Source organism: Anser cygnoides, chromosome 2, assembly GCF_040182565.1.
Source record: "Anser cygnoides isolate HZ-2024a breed goose chromosome 2, Taihu_goose_T2T_genome, whole genome shotgun sequence".
Taxonomy (NCBI): domain Eukaryota; kingdom Metazoa; phylum Chordata; class Aves; order Anseriformes; family Anatidae; genus Anser; species Anser cygnoides.
This window is the reverse complement of record NC_089874.1, coordinates 76,650,854-76,673,277: the sequence shown is the minus strand read 5'-3', so window position 1 is coordinate 76,673,277 and position 22,424 is coordinate 76,650,854. Positions and strand designations below refer to the sequence as shown.

Sequence of the window (22,424 nt, the reverse complement as noted above, 5' to 3'; positions counted from 1 at the left end):
GGCAGCACGATCTGCCCTGATTTGGCTGAGGAGAAAATTTAAATGTGCTTTTCCACTGTTCTCATTAAGTTTCTCAACAGCACTTCTTCAAACATTTATGCAGAGTAACAACCACCAAAAAAAATAATAATAAAAAAAGCAACAAAAAAAAAACAACCAAACAAAAAAAACCAAGTTTAACGGTTTTAAACTAAAAGAGAGAGGATTTAGATTAGATGCTAGGAGGAAATTATTTACTCAGAAGGTGGCGAGGCACAGGCTGCCCAGAGAAGCTGTGGATGCCCCATCCCTGGAGATGCTCAAGGCCAGGCTGGACAGGGCTTAGGGCAACCTGGTCTGATGGGAGGTGTTCCTGCCCATGGCAGGGGGGCTGGAACGGGGTGATCTTTAAGGTCCCTTCCAACCCAAACCATTCTGTGTTTCTACGATATGGTAAGTCTAGTCTCTCCCCCAGATAAAAATCCAAATGTACTTCCTTACAAAGTGAATGAGTTGCTATTTCCCAGCTCAGCTGAACCCTAACAAAATACTTGCTAATGTCCATGTGATTCAACTTTAACTACTGCAGATACACTTTCTTTAATCCCTTTGCTTTGGCAACACAATAAATTGTCCAATCTCAATCAATGGATAAACATGTTTCAGTAAGCACTTACTAGCTTACAAATTGTCCATCCTTTAAAATTTAGAAGTTTGAAGGAAAGACCTGATTGTTTTATAGTTTTCCTAGTAGGTTTATCTATGAAATACTTTTCCTACTAAGTTTTCTAGGAAATGCACTTGACCAATCATCTCCTCACTGAAGAAGATACTGTTTTTCTAAAAATGTTTTATAAAGAATTTAAGCCCTGATCTTCAGTGTCAGACTACATTTATTGATCTACTGTAAAAACAAAGAACAGAGAGCTAGTACAAGATTGCACAAAGTTCCAGAACAACTCGGCTGATACTGTATTTGAAAAGAACTCACTGTGCTTTCATATACTTCCACAGTAATGCAATGTTTCAGGTACATAAATAAACTATGGATTTTGATTTTGAAAGCATTTCTGTAGTTTCAAAACCTTTAAAAACTTTACTGAAGTATTCAGGAATAAGCATGTATCTGCACATTTCCAGCGTCTTCTGTGAAAATTCTCATTGCATGAATTATACCAATCAAGACCAGAGATAGACAAATCAAGAAAAGTGAGGACACGGCTTTTTAAAGCCCTACACATTATTAGCATTTCTGGAATCTTTGGAAAGGATTAAAGCAGAATTTGGCTGTAAAAATCATTTAACATACCTACACACGAAAATGTGCTTATCAGGATGCTCACCAGCGAATCTTTTAAATTCAATGATGCTGTTCAAATTCTCTCTCTCTCTCTCTATATATATATATAAAATCTCCATGTCCCCGTATTCATGTCCATCCCTGCCATATCCAAAGGACAACACTTTTCATTACAGTCCCAAATAGTAGTGGGATTTCTTTGAAATTACTGACTTGCTGAATACTTAGAATATGATTAAGCATTTTGTTGAAGCAGGATATGCAACCAATTGCATTAATCGTATTAAGCTCACATAAAGCCTCTAAAAATACAGGATTTTCATGGCACTTCCATGATTAACAGTCTTACATAGAAAGTAGTAGTAACTCAGACATGTCTTGCACACTGCCAAAATATTTTAGAGAAAGTATTCCCTGACGAAAACAGTTTATAAAATAGTTTCATTGCTTTTGGATTATGACAGGGTTGAATGATTTACCTTCTTGGTTTATTTGGGCGGAGAGACAGGAGAACTTTGTTACAAGCAATGCTCTTCTTCTGGGAATACATTTGCTTTCTTTGATTTCTGTGTACAGAAGGGAAACCTCCTACAGACCCTCTTAAAGAAAGCAGAAAGTAGATTAGTATAAATTCAGAATGGATTACATATGACTGGACATCCGATACTCCAAATTCTTATTAGCGAAAGTAGTCCAATCACCTTTAAAATATTGGAAGTTAAGGCCTAGAGTACTGCGTGCAGTCAACAATTATATATTGAATATTTCCACATTGTAAGCAGAGGGAGGAATCCCAAAAACAGTTTTAAGCATTATTCCCTGAAGTGTAAATACCATGTTTCATTCAGTTTTTGTAACTCTATTTTGTCTCTTAAGTAATTAAGAGCAATAAAAGCAAAACCAAATAAAACACACACACACACAAACCACCAAAACAAACAAAAGCCACCACAAATATCAGTAATGATTTGTCTGGGTAAAAGACATTTGCCATTCATTTTTCCACTCTAAGATTTACCTGATTTACTCCACAATAAGCAACTGAAACTTTCAGAGAAAAAGCTTTTATTTATAGCTTTCTGTGACAAGATACTGCTGTTATCATAAAATGAATTTTCATTATAGCAGTACACACTGTATTTACTAGTATCATTACTCCATACATTACAGAAAAGAAACCACATAGGGTCAGATTTTAAAAGCATTTAAACACTTAACAATGCAATGAAGAGTTTGAGAAGAGCCTCCAAGTTTAGCCTACCATTGACTTCAACAACAAGCAACCTCTGAGGCATTTTCAAAAAGTTTAAGGAGTATTTAGCAGAATCATTACAGGTTTGCTGATCCTTTAAAATCTCTCCTTCATTAATTTCTATTTTCCTTTCCAAAACAAGACTTAGCATTGTTGGGGATTTTGAAAGTTAACAGACTAAGTCAGAAATGTATACATCACTTCTCTACTTCAAGAGCTTGAATTGAACTGTAGTCATATGGACATTTCCCAATGCCTGTATTTCTCCTATTCCATACCTTGCATGCTTCCTTTTGGTGGGTGGATGAATAATTTGGAACATGAGTTCATTGATCTTTTATTATAGATCTCTCTCTTCAGTGAACCCCTAGCTTTAAAATTCCCTATTTTAAAAAGGGAAGTCAGCCATTTTAGAAGCACAAAAAGATCATTCAGTAGAAAATACCTTTTCACCTAATGGATTTACTACAGTAATTTCATCTTTGCCTCATGCTGCCACCTGCAATTCTTCTCTAAAGCATTATTTATTTTCTCTATATGTTAACCCAACAAATGGGCATCAATATTATACACATGTACCAGAAAGATTCAAAACACTTCAAAAAAAATGAGAGAGATATTTGTATATTGGTACTCCTCTGTGCATGGTTTCCTGGTTGCTGAAAAGACAGCTAGCTAGTATCATCTATCAGAGAACAAAGTAATGCTGCCATCATTCACTCTGATTTCTCAAAACAAACAAAAAAACAACCTACAACAATATCCTAAAACAAATGAACAAACAAAAAACACACACAAAAAGCATTAAACCAATAACAATAACAGAAAAGTTTAAATCTCAAGTGTATTATCCAATTCATCCACTTTTAAATCTTTGCAATTTATTTTATATATTGGAAATCAGCAGATGAAAGGACATCAAATAAAGCTCAAATGCCTTTTTTAATGCTTTCTTCCACCTAAAGTGAAGCTCAGCATGAATTGTTTAAAAGTCTTTGAAAAGACTATCCTTTTCTCCCTGTTTTCTCTCTTTCTCTCTTTTAATGGAAAGGACATTTCTCCTTAAGAAGTGATCATGCTTTGTGAGAAGTGCTTTGTACATAATGTGTTTTGTTCAGCTCCAGCAGTGTGGAGAGCATTGTAACAGGTATATTGACAGCATCTTCCAGGTCACCCTGACTCTCTGCTATAATGTCTACATCTAGAAATGGCATGCACTTCCACTATGTATACCAGAATCCAGAAGGATCCATGAAAATTTGGCAACCATTTATACAAACTGTTAATTATGTGCACAATTACTTGATTTCCTTGCACACACACAGGGCTTTGCATGTGTAAACATTTTTTTTTCCATAACACTGATTTTATCACTGTCTGAAACAATGTTGCTTTTCTTACCACGTTCTCTTCATTCAGCAAGCAACAGACAGAGCATGCAGCTGAAGACACAGGTGGCAAATAAAAGAAAACATTTGTCATAAAAACAATATATACACATTTCCATACAACATTTATTCTGCATTTTATTTTGCAGCAAGATGTAAGAGAACAGCTTAGGAGTCTGTTAAAATTATTTACAGACTTATTTCCCTTCCAATCTACAAAAACTGCTATGAAAAATACTTTTGTGGTTGGAATCAAAATCAAAACTTCATGTTAGGCTATCTCAGTACTTCGTGACCTTACAAATGGTTGCAGAATGTATGCCTTTATTGACAAAAACAGTAACTACATCTGTTAACCCTTCCAGGACAATACTTTTTATCATTATCTAGATAGAACCTCACATTGCCTTGTTTTCTCTCAGTCTACAAACAGATACCTTAAACCTAGAGAAGATACAATTTTCCTTCATGTTAGCAAGTCACCAACTAAGATCCACAGCTTCCTAGAGCGCGATTTAGGAAAACATCAGATTTCACTTTCTTAGAGCACTTCACTGTGATCAATCTGGTCTAGTTGAAGGTGTCCCTCCCTGCCCATGGCAGGGGGGTTGGAACCAGGTAGTCTCTAAAGTCCCTTCCAACCCAAACCATTCTAGGATTCCGCGATTCTACCCTTCCCTCTTATTCATAAACCACCCATACTACAGATGTAACCTTATTATTTTCCTAATGGGAGGAAATGCATTAAGACTACAAATGAAACCATAGTGACAGGAGTGACTGGTCCCATTCTATACAGTCTTTGGGAGACACAAGGCCAAACAAGTTTTGTTTCTATAACAGATTATGCCAGTAGGCAAGTCTGTTAATACAGAGGAGCTTTTTGTGTGTGTTTGTTTTTGTTGTGGTTGTTTGGGGAGGGTGTGTGTGTGTTGAGTATGGTTTTTTTTGTTTGTTTTTTAGCACCTTCTGCATTGCATCACAGCACCATACAGAAAACATAAAAAATAACCAAGTCTATTATTTAGACAGCAATTATGCAATACTACTTGCCTTACAAAGCATCTAAAGGCTGGATATATGCCCTTACCTTAAATATTCAGGTATCAAACTCAAGCAAGAGACTATCACCCTTTGTATGACAGAGGAAACCTTCTAAAAGAAGTTTGACAATATACTACAGCAAGATCATAGTCAAAAGAATAAACAGAAGATTGAAGAACATGCTTTACAGTATTTCAGAAGCTTAATCTTTGTTGTATGTCAGAAAGATTAAAAGGATAGTTTGTTTACAAGTAGGAAACACCTCCGAGGGAAAAGAAGTTTGATAGCAGAGTTAGTATAAAAGAGTTATGTGAAGACCTAACAATTGGAAAGTGAAGCTAGGCAAGCCCATTTAATCAAAAATGCAAAGCAGAGAGTTTTGAAGAAGATCTGTGGTACTTGAAAATCAGCTAATAATTTTTCTTGCATAGAGGGCCTCAGCAGATCGTTTTTAGTGATGATTATATTTCTGAGGCTTCTCTCTGGTAAATCCTCAAGTGCAAAAAGAACAGACCATGTTAAAAGTACATCTATTACTGTGAACTGTAGCTACACTGTTCTCCTGCTTTATAGTTCATAGTAATGACATTTAGAGAACCATCTCACTGCACATTTGGGAAGAGTACAGCTGTTAGAAATCATAATGCATTTAGTTAATAACAGGTTACCTAGCACTATATAAACAACACAGCTTAGTCAGTTACAGGACAACCCCTCTTGCCAGAAATGTTATTTCTGTAGAAAGTAAAAATGACTGGAATTCTCATGCTCCACAATAGTGTATTTCTCAGTATGGTTAAAATAAAATAAATAAGTAAATAAATAAATAATGTTGGGATTAGAAAAATGAGCCACAAAGTTGAATTGAAAAGTTAATAGAATATGTCAGTGCATATATAAATAAGTATATACACATATATATAGATATACAAATGCACCTACAGTCATGTGTACGATGATATGCAAAATTAAACTCTGTTCCTTTCACTTGTGCCTACATCAGCGTATATAAGCTCAGTGAACCAGGCCATGAGACCCAGAGAAAGGATGGCCTCCAAAAGCAGCTGTACAAAGGAGGTTGAATATTCCCTCCTACTCAGAAGTGTCCCGTGATGGTGGGAGAAATACAAATTCCACACACTGAATTAAGTGTTTCTGAGGTGTTATTTCCTTGTATTAGTTAACATATTAATTATCTTTTTCTGTTATTAATTAATACCCAGAATTACCAACTCCACTAACAGAATACCATAAACCAAGCTTAACATAACAAAAACAATCAATTTATTTGGCTCAAAATTAACATTTTACCTCCTTAGGTCAGGATACAGCAAAAGCCTTGTTAGCAACCATGACCACGTTTTCACTAACTCTAAATACTCCCCTCCTACTCACTGAAATTGCCCAGATACCACACCTTAGTGTCCTCCCACCGAAATGGGCTTTCCTTTGGTAGCAGTAACACAAAGGAGAAATGCCTCTTAATCCTATAACCACAATTAGTGATAGCCTGCCATATGGAAGATACTGCTACTCTTCTCTCTGTTGCACAGAGGATATACAGTGACTCTGATTTTGAAATAAAATTATACATTTGTACCAGGTTCTCCTGACAAGGTGGTGCCTCTGAGGGCCTGCAGGGCTGCTGCATGTGGCAATGCCGGGGTTGCCCCGTGCTGGCCCCAATGACCCCACCGCAGAGCATGGATGGGCCCAGCAGCCATGGGTGGGCACCTTAGGAACAGCATCTTAGGCATAACTTATCCCTAAATTAAGGATTCTTCAGCACTTGTGGCTCATTTGCTTTTAAATTGTGATTTTAACAGAACAGAATTTAACATTAACAGAATGGATGTAAGCACTTTACCATTTTACCAACTAAGAGTGAGATTGAGCTAAGTCCTGGTTGTGTTTGGGGTCTTCTACAGAGCCCCTGCAGTAGGGTTACCTTCCCAAACTGAAGGAAAGGACAATTTAGATGCATATCTCAACTTCCCTGTCCAATGCAGCTAGTCGCTTCTGCTCATAGGCCACAGGTGGAGTGACACTGGAGACCCGTAACCTACCACGAGGCCCCAGAAGCTGTGAACTTGGAGGAGCCAGGCCTACTGCCACACTCCAGCTGGCACAGCCTGAGAGGCATTCAGTTAAAACATGGACACGTTTGTTACTCAGCTGGAATTACTGAAAAGGAATTGTAAAAACAGACTCTAGAGAAAGTATTGGAAAGCACTGTAGCATTAAAATCTTTTGTTACATAGCAGTGGGTCCAGAATTTAAGCAACTGACAGATTTGGGAGCTCCACGTAAGCAAATAATGCAAACCTAAGGCTTACCCAATTGCTGTCACAGATTGCTAGCGAAGGGGAAGAACGTGAGCTGCCAGGAAAGGTACTGCTTCTGAAGGCAAGCTCAGCCACTTCTACTTAATGCAGGCTCAGCTCAGCTCCAGCTGGCACCACCAAACTATGGCTCCACCATAGATTCCATAATCCATGGTAATAAATACAGATTTGTATTTGACAATTATTTTATGTGTGTATTTTAAAATATAAAGACACAAACTCTGGATGAGATTCCAGAGGAACAAGATTGACTGAACTTCCACCAAGTGTGTAGCTGCCTGTGTACAGTCTCCCTTTATAATGTCTTTAAACACTTCCTAGGCTATTTAAGTGAAAGCATTTAATAGACTAAATTAAAACATTATCTTCCTAGCACTTCCCAGATAACATCACATACTAGAACAGTAACCCACAGAAGAACTTATCACCTACTCCTTGAAATGTCTTTGTTAAGAAAAAGAAATTTAATCCATTTCTAATTATTTTATTTGGATCAGTTGAATTTAGGGAGTATATTCTTTCTTTGTCTTGTTTATGATGCTACATGCCATGGTGTTTCTTCACGCTAACATTTTAAATGAAACAGTAATTATATCCGCTCTCCTTCAGATAATCTAGATCAAACAGAGAATGCCTGTTACTAATTTAGTCCCTGCATCTGGTGGTAGTAGTGGGATTAACAGTGATTTCAAACTTCACACACAGCTTGTTTCAGGAAAACATTGCAAACGCGCAGATTAGCCATTTGCTTCTAGATTTTTTATTTTATTTTTTTCAGCGCTTTCACTATTTGAGTCCCACTGGCATCACTAGAACTTCTCTGGGAGAACTGGGACAGTAGAATTGCAGGCATATCCATTTTTGTGCAATGGAAGCAGTAACACATGGGCAAAAATGTGTGTAACTCAACAAGTCACTACTGAGGAGACAGCTGTGTTGCCATTGTGCAGTATACAACCCCAAAAATTCTTCTAGCAGGCTTTGAAGCATTAAATATCTCAAAAGTATGTGAACTAAATCATCTCAATAAACACCTCATATATTTGTAAAGTATGAAATTCATCACCATAAGATAAAAGTTTCAGACACTCACTTAGAATAAAAATATCTAATTTGCGTAGACATACCAAGAGTTACAATTGGTTCAGAACAGGTCTCAGGCCTGATAAAGGATACAACAAAGACAGTAGTTGATGTCTGGGAATAGCAGATTAAAGGATGAACAGACGAGACTCAAGTGTTAAACACAGTAATATAAAATAATAATAAAAAAAAAAAAAATAAATCCAGAAAACCCAGTAATAGAATAATCAGAACGGAACAAAACAGCTTCTGAAGTGAAATATTCTCTCCATAAATCATGACAGCTCCCCTTGAACTAAGCTGATTTACAACACAAACATAACCAAAAAAAAAAAAAAAAGAGAAAAAGAAATCTGGAAAGCAAAACCATACAACTACAAAATAAACCGCAGGTTTAGTAGAAACACAAGAGACTTCTGACAGCCTTTTAAATAACTCTGAGGAGAGCTTCAGTCTTCTGAAATTGAATTCTTATGAGTGAAATGAAAACAGCCAACCCTGAAACTTTAGCAAATAGTTTTGAAAAAAAGCAGCTTCTAAATCTAGTTGAATTTCTTTCCTGCTTTATTTTGTCAGAAGATTGCTTTTTAAGTAAAAGATGAATTAACACTTAGCTATGCTTTGGAGACCATTTAAGTCAGTAACTGGGATAAAGATTCCATACATACCCATATAATAAAGGACTAAGTAAGTCAAAAGTAAATTCCACTCTAAATATATTGGTTATATTGAATTCTACTTTTAGTCATTTCACTAAGATATTTCATACTTCCTATGTCTTAAGAAGAAGAAACAAAATAAGAGATCCCAATTTTTAATAGAAAATACTGAAGCATTTGATTAGTTGCTGAGGGAAAAAGAGAGATGCTCAGTGAGATTTTAAGACCTTCCTGATAGGAAAAATAATATTAATTGACTTTTCACAAAACTAAACTTTTTCCGTACAACTTCCTGATGCGTCTAAAGTGTGCTTCTACAGTAATTAATTTTTCCATCTAAAAGCATATGCCATGGTCCTCATTAGAGCATTTGAGAGGCATAAAATCTCCACTATGTTGAGAATAACTACATCTAGCTCTGGTAAATCAAGCAGCCAGCTTCTGTCTTATTTCCTTTAAAAGAAAACTACTTCACAGAACAAGTAAATGCAAAGAATCTATTTTTATGCATCTGAAGGATATATTCCATTTACACGTACACTACCAAATAGCTTTTACCTTCACTCATCTCCACAATCTCAGTTCCATTATCAGACATACTGCATGTGTATTAGTACACTCTCAGATTCTGAGAGAACTAATTCTGGGGGGCAGGGTTGTGGTTGTTTTTTGTTTTGTTTTGTTTTTTAACATGTCCTCCCCTCCCCCAAGACAAAATCAAGGTGAGGTACAGAGCATAATTCAGTTCAGAGACCCAGCCGCCAGCAGGATAACACTAAGATAAGTGTTCCTCCAACATGTACACAACTCTACACTTCTGCTCCGACAGGTTTTGCTCACCCAAACTATCTATATAAGGTGTCAATAGCACATATGCTCTATAACATGCTATACAAACAGAGGAAAGGTGCAGTAGAGCATCTGATTTCATGTGCTTTGAACTGAAGAAACACTCCCAGAAATCTTTTCTGGCCAGAAAAATGCCATGGGGACCTGGAGAGACCTGAGTAAACACGACCAGTTGCTCTGGAGGGTGGCTTTGACAGGCAGGGGCCAGGTCACTACATAGTACTTTGGCAACGTTATGCTAACTTCAGCAGTGCCTCTGGGAAAGAAACACATACACAGAAGCATCTCAAAAATAAATAAAGAAAGAAAGAAAGAATAGAACAGAGCAATAGTCCACTCGTCAAACAGCTCCACAGCCACAGATGACTGAAGTGGTAGGATCCTGGCTGGGAGGTAGCACAGTACATCTCCAAGGGCCACAGACACTGGAAGACTGGGGACCACTGACACTCAGCCATTTTGTCCAAAAGTCTGCTGGGGGACTTCCCATACCACTGTGATGGAGGAAAAAAAAGAGAGGCAAGGGGTTTTCAAAGAGAGAGAGAGGTTAACAAAAAAAACCCTCCAACCAACCAAGAAATCTACAACACCACACAGAAAATCTGGTGCAACGTAACAAAATGAAGAGAAGCTGGGTTCTTAAGCAGTTAAAAAAAAAAAAAATCTAAATATAAAATAAAACCCAACAGGATAGCTTGCCCTAACAATCTTCTGTTGAAAAGAAAAAAAATAGTTTATATGGAATGCAGAGGAGACTGATACACAAGATCCATCATTTGTAATGGTTTTCAATCACAAAACCTTTCTGAGAAAGTAAGCTAGAAATTTCATCTGAAGGTCTTCCTAGCACTTTTGCTGTTAAAATTTTATATGCTTCTCTTAATAAGCATACTAGTAGATATAATGCAAGATAAAACAATATCCTAGTCACTATTACTCATTCCACATATCACTTAATACTTTTATGTATTTCAAAAAGCCAAATCATATTACATCTGAAATAAGAACAAGTGTAGGAGTAAGTCAAATTATTTATCAAGCAGAGAAGTATGAAAACAAGTAGATTTACAGTATTGACATGGAATAAAGGATCTGAAAGGGCTACCTTCTTCCTGAACCTCAAAATGACTAAGAGTAATATTACTTTGCCTTCTTTATGATGTCAGAAACGGATCTTTTTAATGCTGCACTTAAAAGTGCTGCTTTTCTTAGTACAAATATAGTTAAAACTAAATTTTCTACTACTCATATACCAGACAGAAATTAATTAAGAACTGAATTTCCTGGAAGAAGGATTTGGCACAGTCTGTACCCATATTTTCCCTGGGCTCATAACATCAAAAATACAGTATTTTTCTGTGTGGTTTCAAGGATGAGCTCTGTTCAGCTCGAGGGTAGTCTCTACTTCACACTTCTCTTTTACACAAGAAGAGAAAGATTTATCCCATTACTGCTCCATCATGCTCTCCACTGAGAAACCAGAGAGAGTAGATTATCCCTCAGTATCGTTTTATTCTTTGAAACTGAAAAAGAAGAACACAATAAAAAGGAGAAGACTAATATGTTAATCAAAGAAAGCGGGGAAATGGTATTTATGGACAAGAAAACAACTAAGCATAAAACTAACACAGCCATACCAAGCTAGATATTTGTGGTGGTTTTACCCAGCTGGGCAGCTGAGCTTCACCACAACCACTCTCTCACTCCCCCTCCTCAAAGGGAAAGGAGAGGAAATTCGATGGAAAGGGCTCAAGAGTTGAGATAAGAACAGGGAGACCACTCACCAATTATCATCATGGGCAACACAAACTCAGCACAGGGAGATAAATGTAATTTATTACTTATTACTAACAAGCTAGAGCAGCGAGAAACTAAAACCAAACTAAAGACACCTTCTCCCCATCCACCCTCTTATACATCCTCCCCCCAGGTGGTGCAGGGGAATGGGGGCTGCGGTCAGTCCATGACACATCGTCTCTGCCGCTCCTTCGCAGTCACTCTCTGACCCTGCTCCATGTGGGGTCCCTCCCATGGGATGCCATCCTTCCTGAACTGAGCCTGTGGGGGCTGCCCACAGGCAGCAGCTCTTCAAGAGCTGCTCCCACACGGCTCCGTACCACGGGGTCCATCCCCCAGGAGCAAACTGCTCCAGCACGGGTCCCCCACGGATGGCAGCTCCCCCCAGACCCCCTGCTCCTGCGTGGGCTCCTCTCCATGGGCTGCAGCTCCGGCCCGGGGCCTGCTCCTGCGGGGGCTCTCCATGGGCCGCAGCCTCCTCCAGGCCACATCCACCTGCTCCACCGGGGGCTCCCCCACGGGCTGCAGTGTGGAGATCTGCTCCGTGTGGGACCCATGGGCTGCAGGGGGACAGCCTGCTCCACCAGGGGCCTCTCCACAGGCCACAGGGGAACTTCTGCTTCAGTGCCTGGAGCACCTTCTGCCCTCCTTCTGCACTGACCTTGGGGTCTGCAGGGATGGTTCTCTCCCATTTTCTCAATCCTCTCTCCCAGCTGCTTTTTTTTTTTTTTTTTTCCCCCCTTCCTTAAATCTGCTCTCCAGAGGCCCAACCAGTGTCACAGGCTTGGCTCTGGCCAGCGACAGGTCCCTTTTGGAGCCATCTGGAGCTGGCTCTGATCTGACATGGGGCAGCTGCTGGGCTCTGCTCACAGAGGCTGCCCCTGCAGCCCCCCTGCTACCAAACCCTTGCTATGTAAACCAAGTACAGCATTAAAAAAGCAACTGAAAGATCAAAAGACATTAACATGACATAGACATTTTTTACAGTGCACTCTCACAGTCTAACAACCCAGCTATAGTGACAGCAAGAATATCTTTTTCCCTCTGCTAGTATAGATTTGAAGTGTTAAGTAATAGCAATAATAGGAGTAGAAAAGTTGGTTTCACATATTTTGGAGTGACCTAGGGAACCATATTGAAAAACCTTAAGATTAGAGAGGGCAAACCCATGTGGACATCAAATGCCGTGTTTCTTTCTCTCACTCCCAGCCAAACTAGGGTTTTATAATATGACCAAAAGTATCTGTTAGTCATTGCTAATTTGGTTCAAATATTTTTTAACCCAAAGTGTTGTGTTCATATGTGAAAGGCATAGATAAAGCAATTTCCCAAAAGTGAAGATAGTGCCATTTTTTTGGTATGAAATAAATATTTCTGTTTGGAAATGAGAGCAAGGCACTCAGTGCGAGTTGCAGTTTGCAAGTATTATGCTCTATGACCAAATCTTTTCAGCTACTTTCAGCTCCAATGATGCATAAAAGGCTTAAGTAGGGCAAAGGATTCCTACAGGTGCTTACAGGGAAGAATGCCAAGACAGACATGATGAACCACAAATGTATTTTCTTCCTTTACAGAGGAGTTTTATGCTGGATATAGAACGGTAACCACATATCTCTTCAGGAAAATACTGCTCATAGCTTACTTCTTTTAAAAATGCTTAAAGAATAGCTCAGATTTCTTCCTACTGATATTCCTGGGCATCATGAACTCCAACTGGCACCATACTGGATCATTAGTAGTTTGAAATAGTTTTCAAAGCATGTATTTATAAAAGCAGATATCATTGTACCCTGACTGATTACTTAGAGTTGACAGACCTATCTAGGACTTCTGAGGAACAACTGTACCATGAGATGTGTGAAATGTTCCCAGTCATTCTCTTTCTAGTAATAATAAATGAGTTTTTCTGGTTTTGTATCTGGAGATTGCAAGTTTTTACTGCACAAAAGCGTTACAGAAACCTATTTATCTCTGCCCCCTAGGGAAAACCAGCTAGCCACAAAGGGTGGTTTAAGAGATTACATAATGGCACTTACTACAGACTATTTAATAGCTATAAAACCTAAAAGAAAATTTACTGACTTGCCGATTGCCTTTATTTAAAGATAGGAGATTTTTGTCCTTTCAGAAACCACTTTATTGTTCAGCAATATGAGACACAGAACTCCTGCAAGCACTGGGTGGCTTTGTTCTGTTTCTCTAAGACTGTGTGGTTTTCTGAATTAACGGTGAAGAAACATCACCAGAAGCAATTAAAAAAAATACATGATTTTGCCTTTTCAATGTTAAATTAATTACATATAAACATATACCAAAGATTCATGGAGAGGAATCTCATTAAGAGATTTCTGCATAAGTACCAATTAGGGCTCCACTGCATGGATTTTATAAAAATGAGCCTCTGAGAGGTGTTGTCTATTGGAGCCTGAAACAGTCATCACTCTAGATTTTGTTCTCAGAAATACATAATTTTGACCCTCTCTTTACACACCAGTGTTATGCGGAACTCAGTATCAAGTTAAAAATGACAAATGCTGTTTCCTACTTAGGCAAAGATCATCTATACTGGCATTTCAAACATTAACAGGTTCCAGAGACGGACCCTTAAACACTGCTGTGTTTTTGTTTTTATATCCCAAAATACAGGCCTATTCTTCTCTAAATTTATAGACCAACTATATTAACAGCCTTGGTATTCTAAATGTTTATCATCATTCTCAGCTAATTCTACAAAAAATACAGGTTAGTGAAATCAGAAATGATGAGCTTAAAAGCAAAAACACGCTATCTTAAAAAAAGATTCAGCCACAAATGTGGGATGGAAATTTCACAGGCTGTGACTTACCTAAGTTTCAAGAATGAGTATGAAAAAAAATGGAAAAAAAAAAAAGATTCAGCTAAAGAAAAAAAGATTACATTATTATATAATGTGGGAGACGGTGTCAAAGGCTTTACTGAAATCAAGATACACAATGCCCACTGCCTTTCCATCACCTATCCACATGGTTATATCCTCATGAAAGGCTATCAGGTTGTTCAAGCATGACTTCCCCTTGGTGAAAGCACGTTGACGGCCTCTAATGACCCTCTCATCCTTGATATGACTCGAGACGACGCCAAGGATAAGTTGTTCCATCGCCTTACCAGGGATGGAGGTGAGGCTGACCGGTCTATAGTTAACCAAGTCCTCCTCTTGCCCTTTTTGACGGCCGGAGTGACATTTGCTTTCCTCCAGTGTTCAGGCACCTCTCCCGATGCCCATGACTTACCAAAGATGATGGAGAGTAGCCTATCAGTGTATATCACTTTGGCCAGTCTGAGTCACCTGTCCGGGGTCTGTCCCCTCCCAGCTTTTGCTGCGCCCCCAGCCTCCTCGCTGGCAGGGCAGCACAAGAAGCTGACAAGTCCTTGGCTCTGGGTATGCACTGCTCTGCCACAACTAAACCATCAGGGTGTTATCAGGATTATTCTCATGCGAAATCCAAAACACAGAACCACACCAGCCACTGTGAAGAGAATTACCAATATCCCATCCAAAACCAGGACAAGATGCCACATCTTCAGGAGGGCTGGTGGATGGCACAGCAGGGCTCCCACAGTCAGAAGGGGAGACGAGTCCACACGCAGTCCCCAAAGTGCCAAATAGGAGAGGAGAGCATTTTTACCAGGAGGTGGTGTTGGTGTTTTTTTTTCTTGCTTATTAACCAATCTTGGGAAGAGCTCATCACAAAGCATCTCAAAGGGACCCCAACACTGAATTCCAGCACTCCTTTCCAGCAGACCTGAAGCCTTTCCTTCTCCAGAAGAACTGCTGCCCCTCTCACTTCTTTGCTCAGTCTGCTGGTATGCTTTGGGCACTGCCACGGAGGCTCTGGCTGCATCTTCAAGCACCCTCTCTTTAGCGCTCTCGTCCCCAGACTGAGACACCTCCCAGCATCCCCCCTCCCCAAGCCCATGGTGGTCCTCTGAGGGACTCCTCCTGTGACACCAGTACAGCAGCCAGGTCCCCCCCTCCCCTCTCCCTTAGGGCTCCATGAAGAAGAGATGCCACTTCTTCAAGTGGCACGGGGGGTGGGAAAGAAGAGCTCACACAAGCCTCAACAATTATCAAAAGAACTATTTATTTACACAATGTCTTACAGGCAAGCCTGCAAGACATCCAGTCTGGTGGTTCTGCCCAAGTTAGTGGTGGGCGCGGAGGCTACGCCGCGCGTAGGGAGCTGTCTGGGCACTCCTGCGTTGCTCTTGCCGGGCTCTGACGGTGGACACCAAAGACATGCCAGGGTAGCTCCATGCTTGTTCTCTCAGCGGTGGATCCACCTCCATGGGTTCTTCCGCATCTCGTGGTGGATCCACGTCCATGGGCTCCTCCCTGGTGGCTGGCAGATGGACATGCCTGTGTCCCTGGTTGTTGGCAGGACGATTGACGGGCCGTGGTCCCACACCATTCTTTGTCCAAACGACAAGCCGGGGCCTCGCGTTGGTCGCTGCTGGCTTCGGAGCCACGCTCTGCGTTCCGCTGGTCACACGGACGCTGGCCATCGCCGCCTTGCCAGAATAGCCATTCGTCGGCCCGGTCTGCTTTGTTTGATTCTGGGGCCTTGCACTGCTCCCTGATGGCTTCACAGCCGCGCTCTGCGTTCCGCTGTTGACATGAACGCTGGCCATCGCTCTTGTGAGAGAGCTGATCTTCCTCCTCCTATTCTGTTTTTTCTTCTTGTGACGCAGCCTCCTCCTTGGGCCTGAGAACAACGCCAGTCTCTTCATTGCCACACTCAATGATGGGCAGCCACCCGTCTTCCTGCTCTGGCTCCTCTTGCTTCCGAGCATCCTTTGCGCTTGAAAGCCTCGAAGCCTCGCAAGTGGTGGGCCGGCTGCGAGGCTCCTGTATTTATAGGGCCCAGGAGGAAAGGCGCGGTGGTGGTGGCTGCTGTGACATAAGCAGGCCGCTGTGATGGCCATTGTGACGGTGGCCCACACCTGTAGCCAAACATGGCCGTGTTGCCATGGCAAGGAGCTTCAGCCTGAGGGCGTCTCCCCTCCAGGCCCTAAGGACGTCGGGGGCCTCCACCAGTCGCCCTCTGTTGCGCTGGCCCAGAGGAGGGGAAAGTTGCAAGAGAAGTTGAAAGGCAAAGAATTGTGCCCTGCTGAGAGACACGTTGGTACTACGCTAATGAGGAACTCCAAAAGCAGGCACTGGTTCGGAAGGCGTCGTGGTGGAAGCGGGCAGGCAGCTAAACCCCACAGAGCTGTTCACTCCCTGCACTGCCCTCCACCCCCCGCAGTGGGATAGGGGAGAGAACTGGGAAAAAAAGAAGGTAAAAATCCCATGGGTTGAGATAAAGACAGTTTGATAGGACAGAAAAGGAAGGGAGAAGAAGAGGAAGACGAACAAAAGAGGGGAAATACAAAGCAAGTGATGCCCAAGGCAATGATTCACCTCCTGCTGAACGACGCCCAGCCAGACCTCGATGCCCCTCTTGTAGTGATGGGCCCAAAACTGAACAGAGAACTCGACGTGCGGCCTCACTAGAGCCAAGTACAGAGGGAAAGTCGCTTCCCTGGTCCTGCTCGCCACACTGTTCCTGATACAAGTCAGGATACCACTAGCCTTCTTGACCACCTGAGCACACTGCCGGCTCATGTTCAGCCAGCTGTTGACCAGCATCCCCAGCTCCTTTTCTGCTGGGCAGCTTTCCAGCCACTCCTCCCCTAGCCTGTAGCGCTTCGTGGGGTGGTTGTGCCCCAAGTGCAGGACCCCGCAACGAGCCTTGCTGAATGCCATGAGAGTGGATGCCAGCCATCGGTCCAGCCTGTCCTGATCCTCCTGCAGAGCCTTCCTACTCTCAAGCAGATCAAACTCACACCCAGCTTAGTGTCGCCTACAAATTTACTAAGGTTGCACTCAATCCCCACATCAATATTACTGATGAAGAGATTAAATAAAACTGGCCCCAAAACTGATCCCTGGGAAACACTACTTGTGACTTAAACCAGACTTAAATCCATTCACAACGATCCTTTGTGCCCAACAATGTATCCAGTATTTCACCCAGTGAAGTGTGTGCTAGTCCAAGCCACAAACAGCCAGTTTCTCCAGAAGAAGGCTGTGGGAAACAGTGTCAAATGCCTTGCTGAAATACAAGTAAACAAAATCCACAGCCCTTTCCTTATCCACTGAGTGAGTTATCTTGTCATAGAAGGAAATCAGTTTAGTCAGGCAGGACATGCCTTTCATAAACTCAGGCTGACTAGGTCTGATCACCTGTTTGTCCTGTACATGCTGTCTGATAGCACTTGAGGTGAACTCCTCCATGACATTCCCTGGCACCAAGGTCAGACTGAAAGGCCTGTAGTTCCCCAAATCCTTCTTCCTGCTTTTACTGCAGATGGGCTTCACATTTGCTAAATTCCAGTCAACCAGGACCTCACCCGTTAGTCAGGACTGCTGATAAACTATTCCAAGTGTCTTGGCAAGCACTTCTGCCAGCTCCTTCACCACCCTCGGGTGGATCCCACACAGCCCCATAGATCTGTGGGTGTTCAAGTGGCATAGTAGGTTGCTAATGATTTCCCCTTGGACTGTAAGGCCTTAATTCTGCTGTATTCCAGCTCAGCGGGCTGGATAGCCTGGCAAGAATTGGTCTTACTGATGAAGACTGAGGAAAAGAAGGCACTAAGTACCTCAGGCTTTTCCTTATCTCTTGTCACCATTTCCTCCCCCATCCAGTAAAGGATGGTAATTTTCCTAAGTCCTCCTTTTCTTGTTTATGTACTGACAAGAACATTTTTACTGTCTTTTATTGTAGTGGCCCAGTTAAGCTCCATTTGGTCTTTAGCACTTCTAATTTCCTCCCTGGATAACCTCACAACATCTTTGTAGTCTTCCTGAGTTACCTGCCCCTCTGCTCAGACAGGCTGGTCTTCTTCCCTCTTGGCTTGTGTTTTCGCACATAGCGACAGTCAGTTCCTATACCTTTGAACAATGTCCATCCTTCCTAGATTCCTTTGCCCTTTAAAATTGCCTCCCAAGGGACTCTTGTCAAGCAGGTCCCTATATAGGCCAACATCAGCCCTATAAAAATCCAGACTAGCAGTTCCACTGACCATCTTCCTTGCTTCCCGAAGAATGGAGAACTCTGTCATCTCATGATTGTTCTGCTCAACATGGTCTCCAACCAAATGTCACCCACAAGACCCCCCCTCTTAACAAACAACAGGTCAAGTGGCACACCTTCCCTAGTCACAGTTCCTTCACCACCTGCATCAGGAAGTTATCCTCCACACATCCCAGCAATGTCCTGGTTTGCTTCTTCTCTGCTATACTGCATTGCCAGCAGGTGTCTGGGAAGTTCAAGTCTCCCATGAGAACAAGCACTAGCAATCATGACGCTTCTTCTAGATGCTTACAGAATATTTAGTCTGCTTTTTCATCCTGGTTGGGTGGTCTGTAACATACTCCTACCACAGTTTCTCATCTGTTGGCTTTTTCCTCAACTTACCCAGAGACACTTGACCCTTTCAACACCATAACTAAATCAGAACACCACCACACAGGCCAGAATTTCCGTAATGTAGAAGGCTACCCCACCTCTTCTTTTAGCCTCTCTCCTGCTATGATGGGTCCTTCCTCCTCAGTCTGCAGAGCAGTGAAGCAGTCCTGCAAGGGCACCTCAAGCTTTGGGGGAAGTTCCTTCCTCCTACTGGTCCTTGACATTGCAAGCTTCCATTCTTCTGCATTATTGGTCCCCCTCTCTTCTGCATGTGCTGGTCGGGAAGTTTTTGGCTGTCTGAAGTAACCAGTAGTAGAGTGTTTTCATTATACAACTGTAAAGACCATCATAAAACCTAGTCTTTCCGCTTCTGTAAATATATGTAAATTATGTAAACTTTTATGTAGGCTTTTAAAATTTTGGTTGCATTACTTCCTAACGGGATAGTTTATTATATGTAATAATGCACATAATTAATGTAATCTACATGCAATGTATAATGCAGTATTTAATTTAATACTTTGTGAATTCTGCAGACTAACGGAAAACTGACTAAACAGACTAAACGGAAGACTGACATGCTCTGTTTCCTTTCCAGGCTACATTTTCTTCTACTATCTCTGTTCGTTTTCATTCATCTCAATCTCAGCATGTCAAGTTCTCAGATGGAACAGGGCAATTGGCAAGACCAATTGTTCTCTTTTTCACTTGAACACAGAAAGTAAGTGAATACTTGTTTTTCTTTCAGCCTTGCTTTGGTCCAAAAATCAAAAATGTGAATTTTTATACACCTGTTACTGACTAGTGACTCCAAGGACATTCACCATAGATCATTCTGAGAACAGGTATTTCTATAGTACCTTGCTTTAAATCATATTTTTCTTAAATACAATTTTGATTAATGAAAACTTATTTCTAAGTCACTTCATGTTAGTGTTGTTTTGATTTTACTGTTTATATTGTACCTAACATGCAGAAGAAGGAATGAAACTGTAAGTACTGCATATAGTACAGTCATAAGTTAGTAGAAAAAAATCAACACTTTTATTTTAGACTTTAATCACATAGTCTTCAAATAGCAAGCTGAATGCTTCACTAGCTGGAAATTTGGTTGTAATATTGTGAGGAATTTTCACATTGTAACTTATTTACAAATATCTCAAGGACATAATCTTTACAGTTAAGTATTCTAGCTAAACATCACTGCTGTTTAAAAAGACGAGAGTCATACCCACATTGCAAGCCTCCCTGCCCAGCTGTATAAGGGCTTGGCAATGTGAGTGCCTGGAGCCATTCACTTCAGTATCAGAAGCAAGCTCGTGTTTCAAGCACAAAAGCCTCTGAGCAATCTCTCTGTTACCAAATTTGCCAACTTCAAATTGGATCGTAAGTAATCTGTAGATTTCTGAGAATGCTTAATGTTTACATTACCAACTGCAAAAGTTATCTGTATTATTTTGAACACCATTTTGCAAGGATCATGGCAGTTTTGTCTTTTTTTTTTTTTTTTTAATGGCAAGCAGTTAGAACTAGAAGTTGTCGCCTGAAGCATTAAAAAGCAATGCACTGCCAAAATTTCCACCATCTCACTAGCTTTTGTTTTCAGTGGTATTTTCTCACAGGATAATAAGTAGCAACCCTTATCTGGTATTTCCTTTCATGATAGCAAATCTCATTTTCCCTTTATTATCAGAAAGCCTTTCAGGCAACTTTTACCAATGTCATTTTTCCATTGCACATGTATTTTTTTTTATTTCTGCTCACATTTTTTCAGACAGACAACTACTTTTTCTAAACAAACAAAACTATGTCTGATATAGGCCACAATTAAACAGGAAATTTTCTATTGGCTATAATATCCTAAAAGTGAAAACATTTAATTATATGACTACCGACTTCATTCTTCATTATTAGAAGAGAGCCCTTATATCTTATCCTTCTTAGCCAGCATACACCCAGTGACTTACTAAGATTTACATCATTCTCTTCACTTAGTATGTATCCTCTCATTAACTGTATTCATGCTGATGGCACAACTTGGAGGAATGGCTGACAGACCAGAGGATCATGCTGCCATCCAGAGGGACCTGGAGAGGCTGGAAAAAAGGGCTCGCAGGAACCTCATGAAGTTCAACAGTAAGTGCAAAGTTCTGCATCAGGGGAAGAACAACCCCTTGTACCAGTACATGCTGGGCCTACAAATGTTTTTCACCCAACCTTTATTTTTACATATTAGTAACTTCTATAATACACTTATTTGACTCCATGCCCATTGGCTTTTGGCTGTTTTGGCTGTTTTTGAGCCTAGCCCAGAACCTGCCTTCAAATAGAAAAGAGCTAAGACGAATCCTGCTACAGAGCCAGCACTGTCCTAACAACCCTTTCCAAAGGCAAAACATTTTCTCACAGTTGACTCAGCTGCATAGGAACAGAGCAGCAGGGCTTTGCTCCCCCAGGCATACACATACATTGTCTCAGGCACAGGAACACACAGAAGGCCTTGCTGTGGGAATACTTCTACTTAGGTTAGGTTAACTGAACACTCTGATCCCAGTACTAATTAGCTCAGAGAAGTTTGCAATGGAAATATTCCCTATGTAGATGTTCACACCATCAATGCCGCCTTATGCACTTTTTACATTGCCTCTCTGGGACTAATAGGATTGAATGGCTGATGGTCACAAAGCTAATTCTGACTGCTGAGAATGAAATATTACAGAACGTAAATATATGAATGGAATTGCATTAGGGAATAGAGTTTGAATGGAAAAAATAACGATCAAATACTAGCTTTTAACCTTTGGCTATCAAGGGGGATAGAATATGTGAGCACAACAAGACAAAAATTCACATCAAGGAATGGAGGGGCTAGGAAGCACCTGCTCAGTGCATTCATAACAGTCCAGTACATAAAAATTGTCTTTCTGTCATATGACGAAAATATCCTAGTGAAGCTGCCTCTAGTAAATATCTGATACTTATGTAGCCTTTTGGGGTTGAAATCCCATTGTTTTTCTTTAAGCCGTGTATGATGATTTACAGTGTCAAACAAAAAAACTGCAGTCACCAGTTGTCTTGTATCAAAGGTTGTCTCTCCCCTTTATCTCAAGCTGGAAAACAAAACTGGCTTAGACGTACAATCTATGGGACATGATAGAGACGCTGCTAATCTTCAACAGGAATCCTACATCGCCCAGTAGGTCTTCCTCTTCATCGACCAAATGGAGAGGTATGG

The 22,424-nt window shown here is 40.9% G+C and overlaps 1 protein-coding gene and 1 long non-coding RNA gene across 28 annotated transcripts in view; one reads left to right on the top strand and one right to left on the bottom strand.

The window, feature by feature from the left end:
* The window catches only part of LOC106034895 (uncharacterized), a 570,359-nt gene that overhangs the window by 402,937 nt on the left and 144,998 nt on the right, over nucleotides 1-22,424 (bottom strand). For 6 of the 27 annotated variants that reach the window (XM_066992505.1, XM_066992503.1, XM_066992507.1 and 3 more), the window contains 2 exons: nucleotides 19,288-19,486; nucleotides 15,812-16,998 (listed from right to left, as the gene is read on the bottom strand). The exons of 20 other annotated variants lie outside the window; for them this stretch is intronic. In XM_066992505.1, coding sequence (XP_066848606.1) covers nucleotides 15,879-16,658 — 780 coding nt within the window. In that variant the 5' untranslated portion in view covers nucleotides 16,659-16,998; nucleotides 19,288-19,486 and the 3' untranslated portion in view covers nucleotides 15,812-15,878. Of the gene's footprint in view, nucleotides 1-15,811; nucleotides 19,487-22,424 lie in introns of those variants that run through there. One more of the 27 variants, XM_066992501.1, reaches the window with a different exon arrangement.
* On the top strand, nucleotides 16,882-21,816 carry LOC136790126 (uncharacterized). The gene is made up of 3 exons (XR_010829474.1): nucleotides 16,882-17,014; nucleotides 19,788-19,910; nucleotides 21,185-21,816. It is a non-coding gene; the product is annotated as an uncharacterized lncRNA (long non-coding RNA).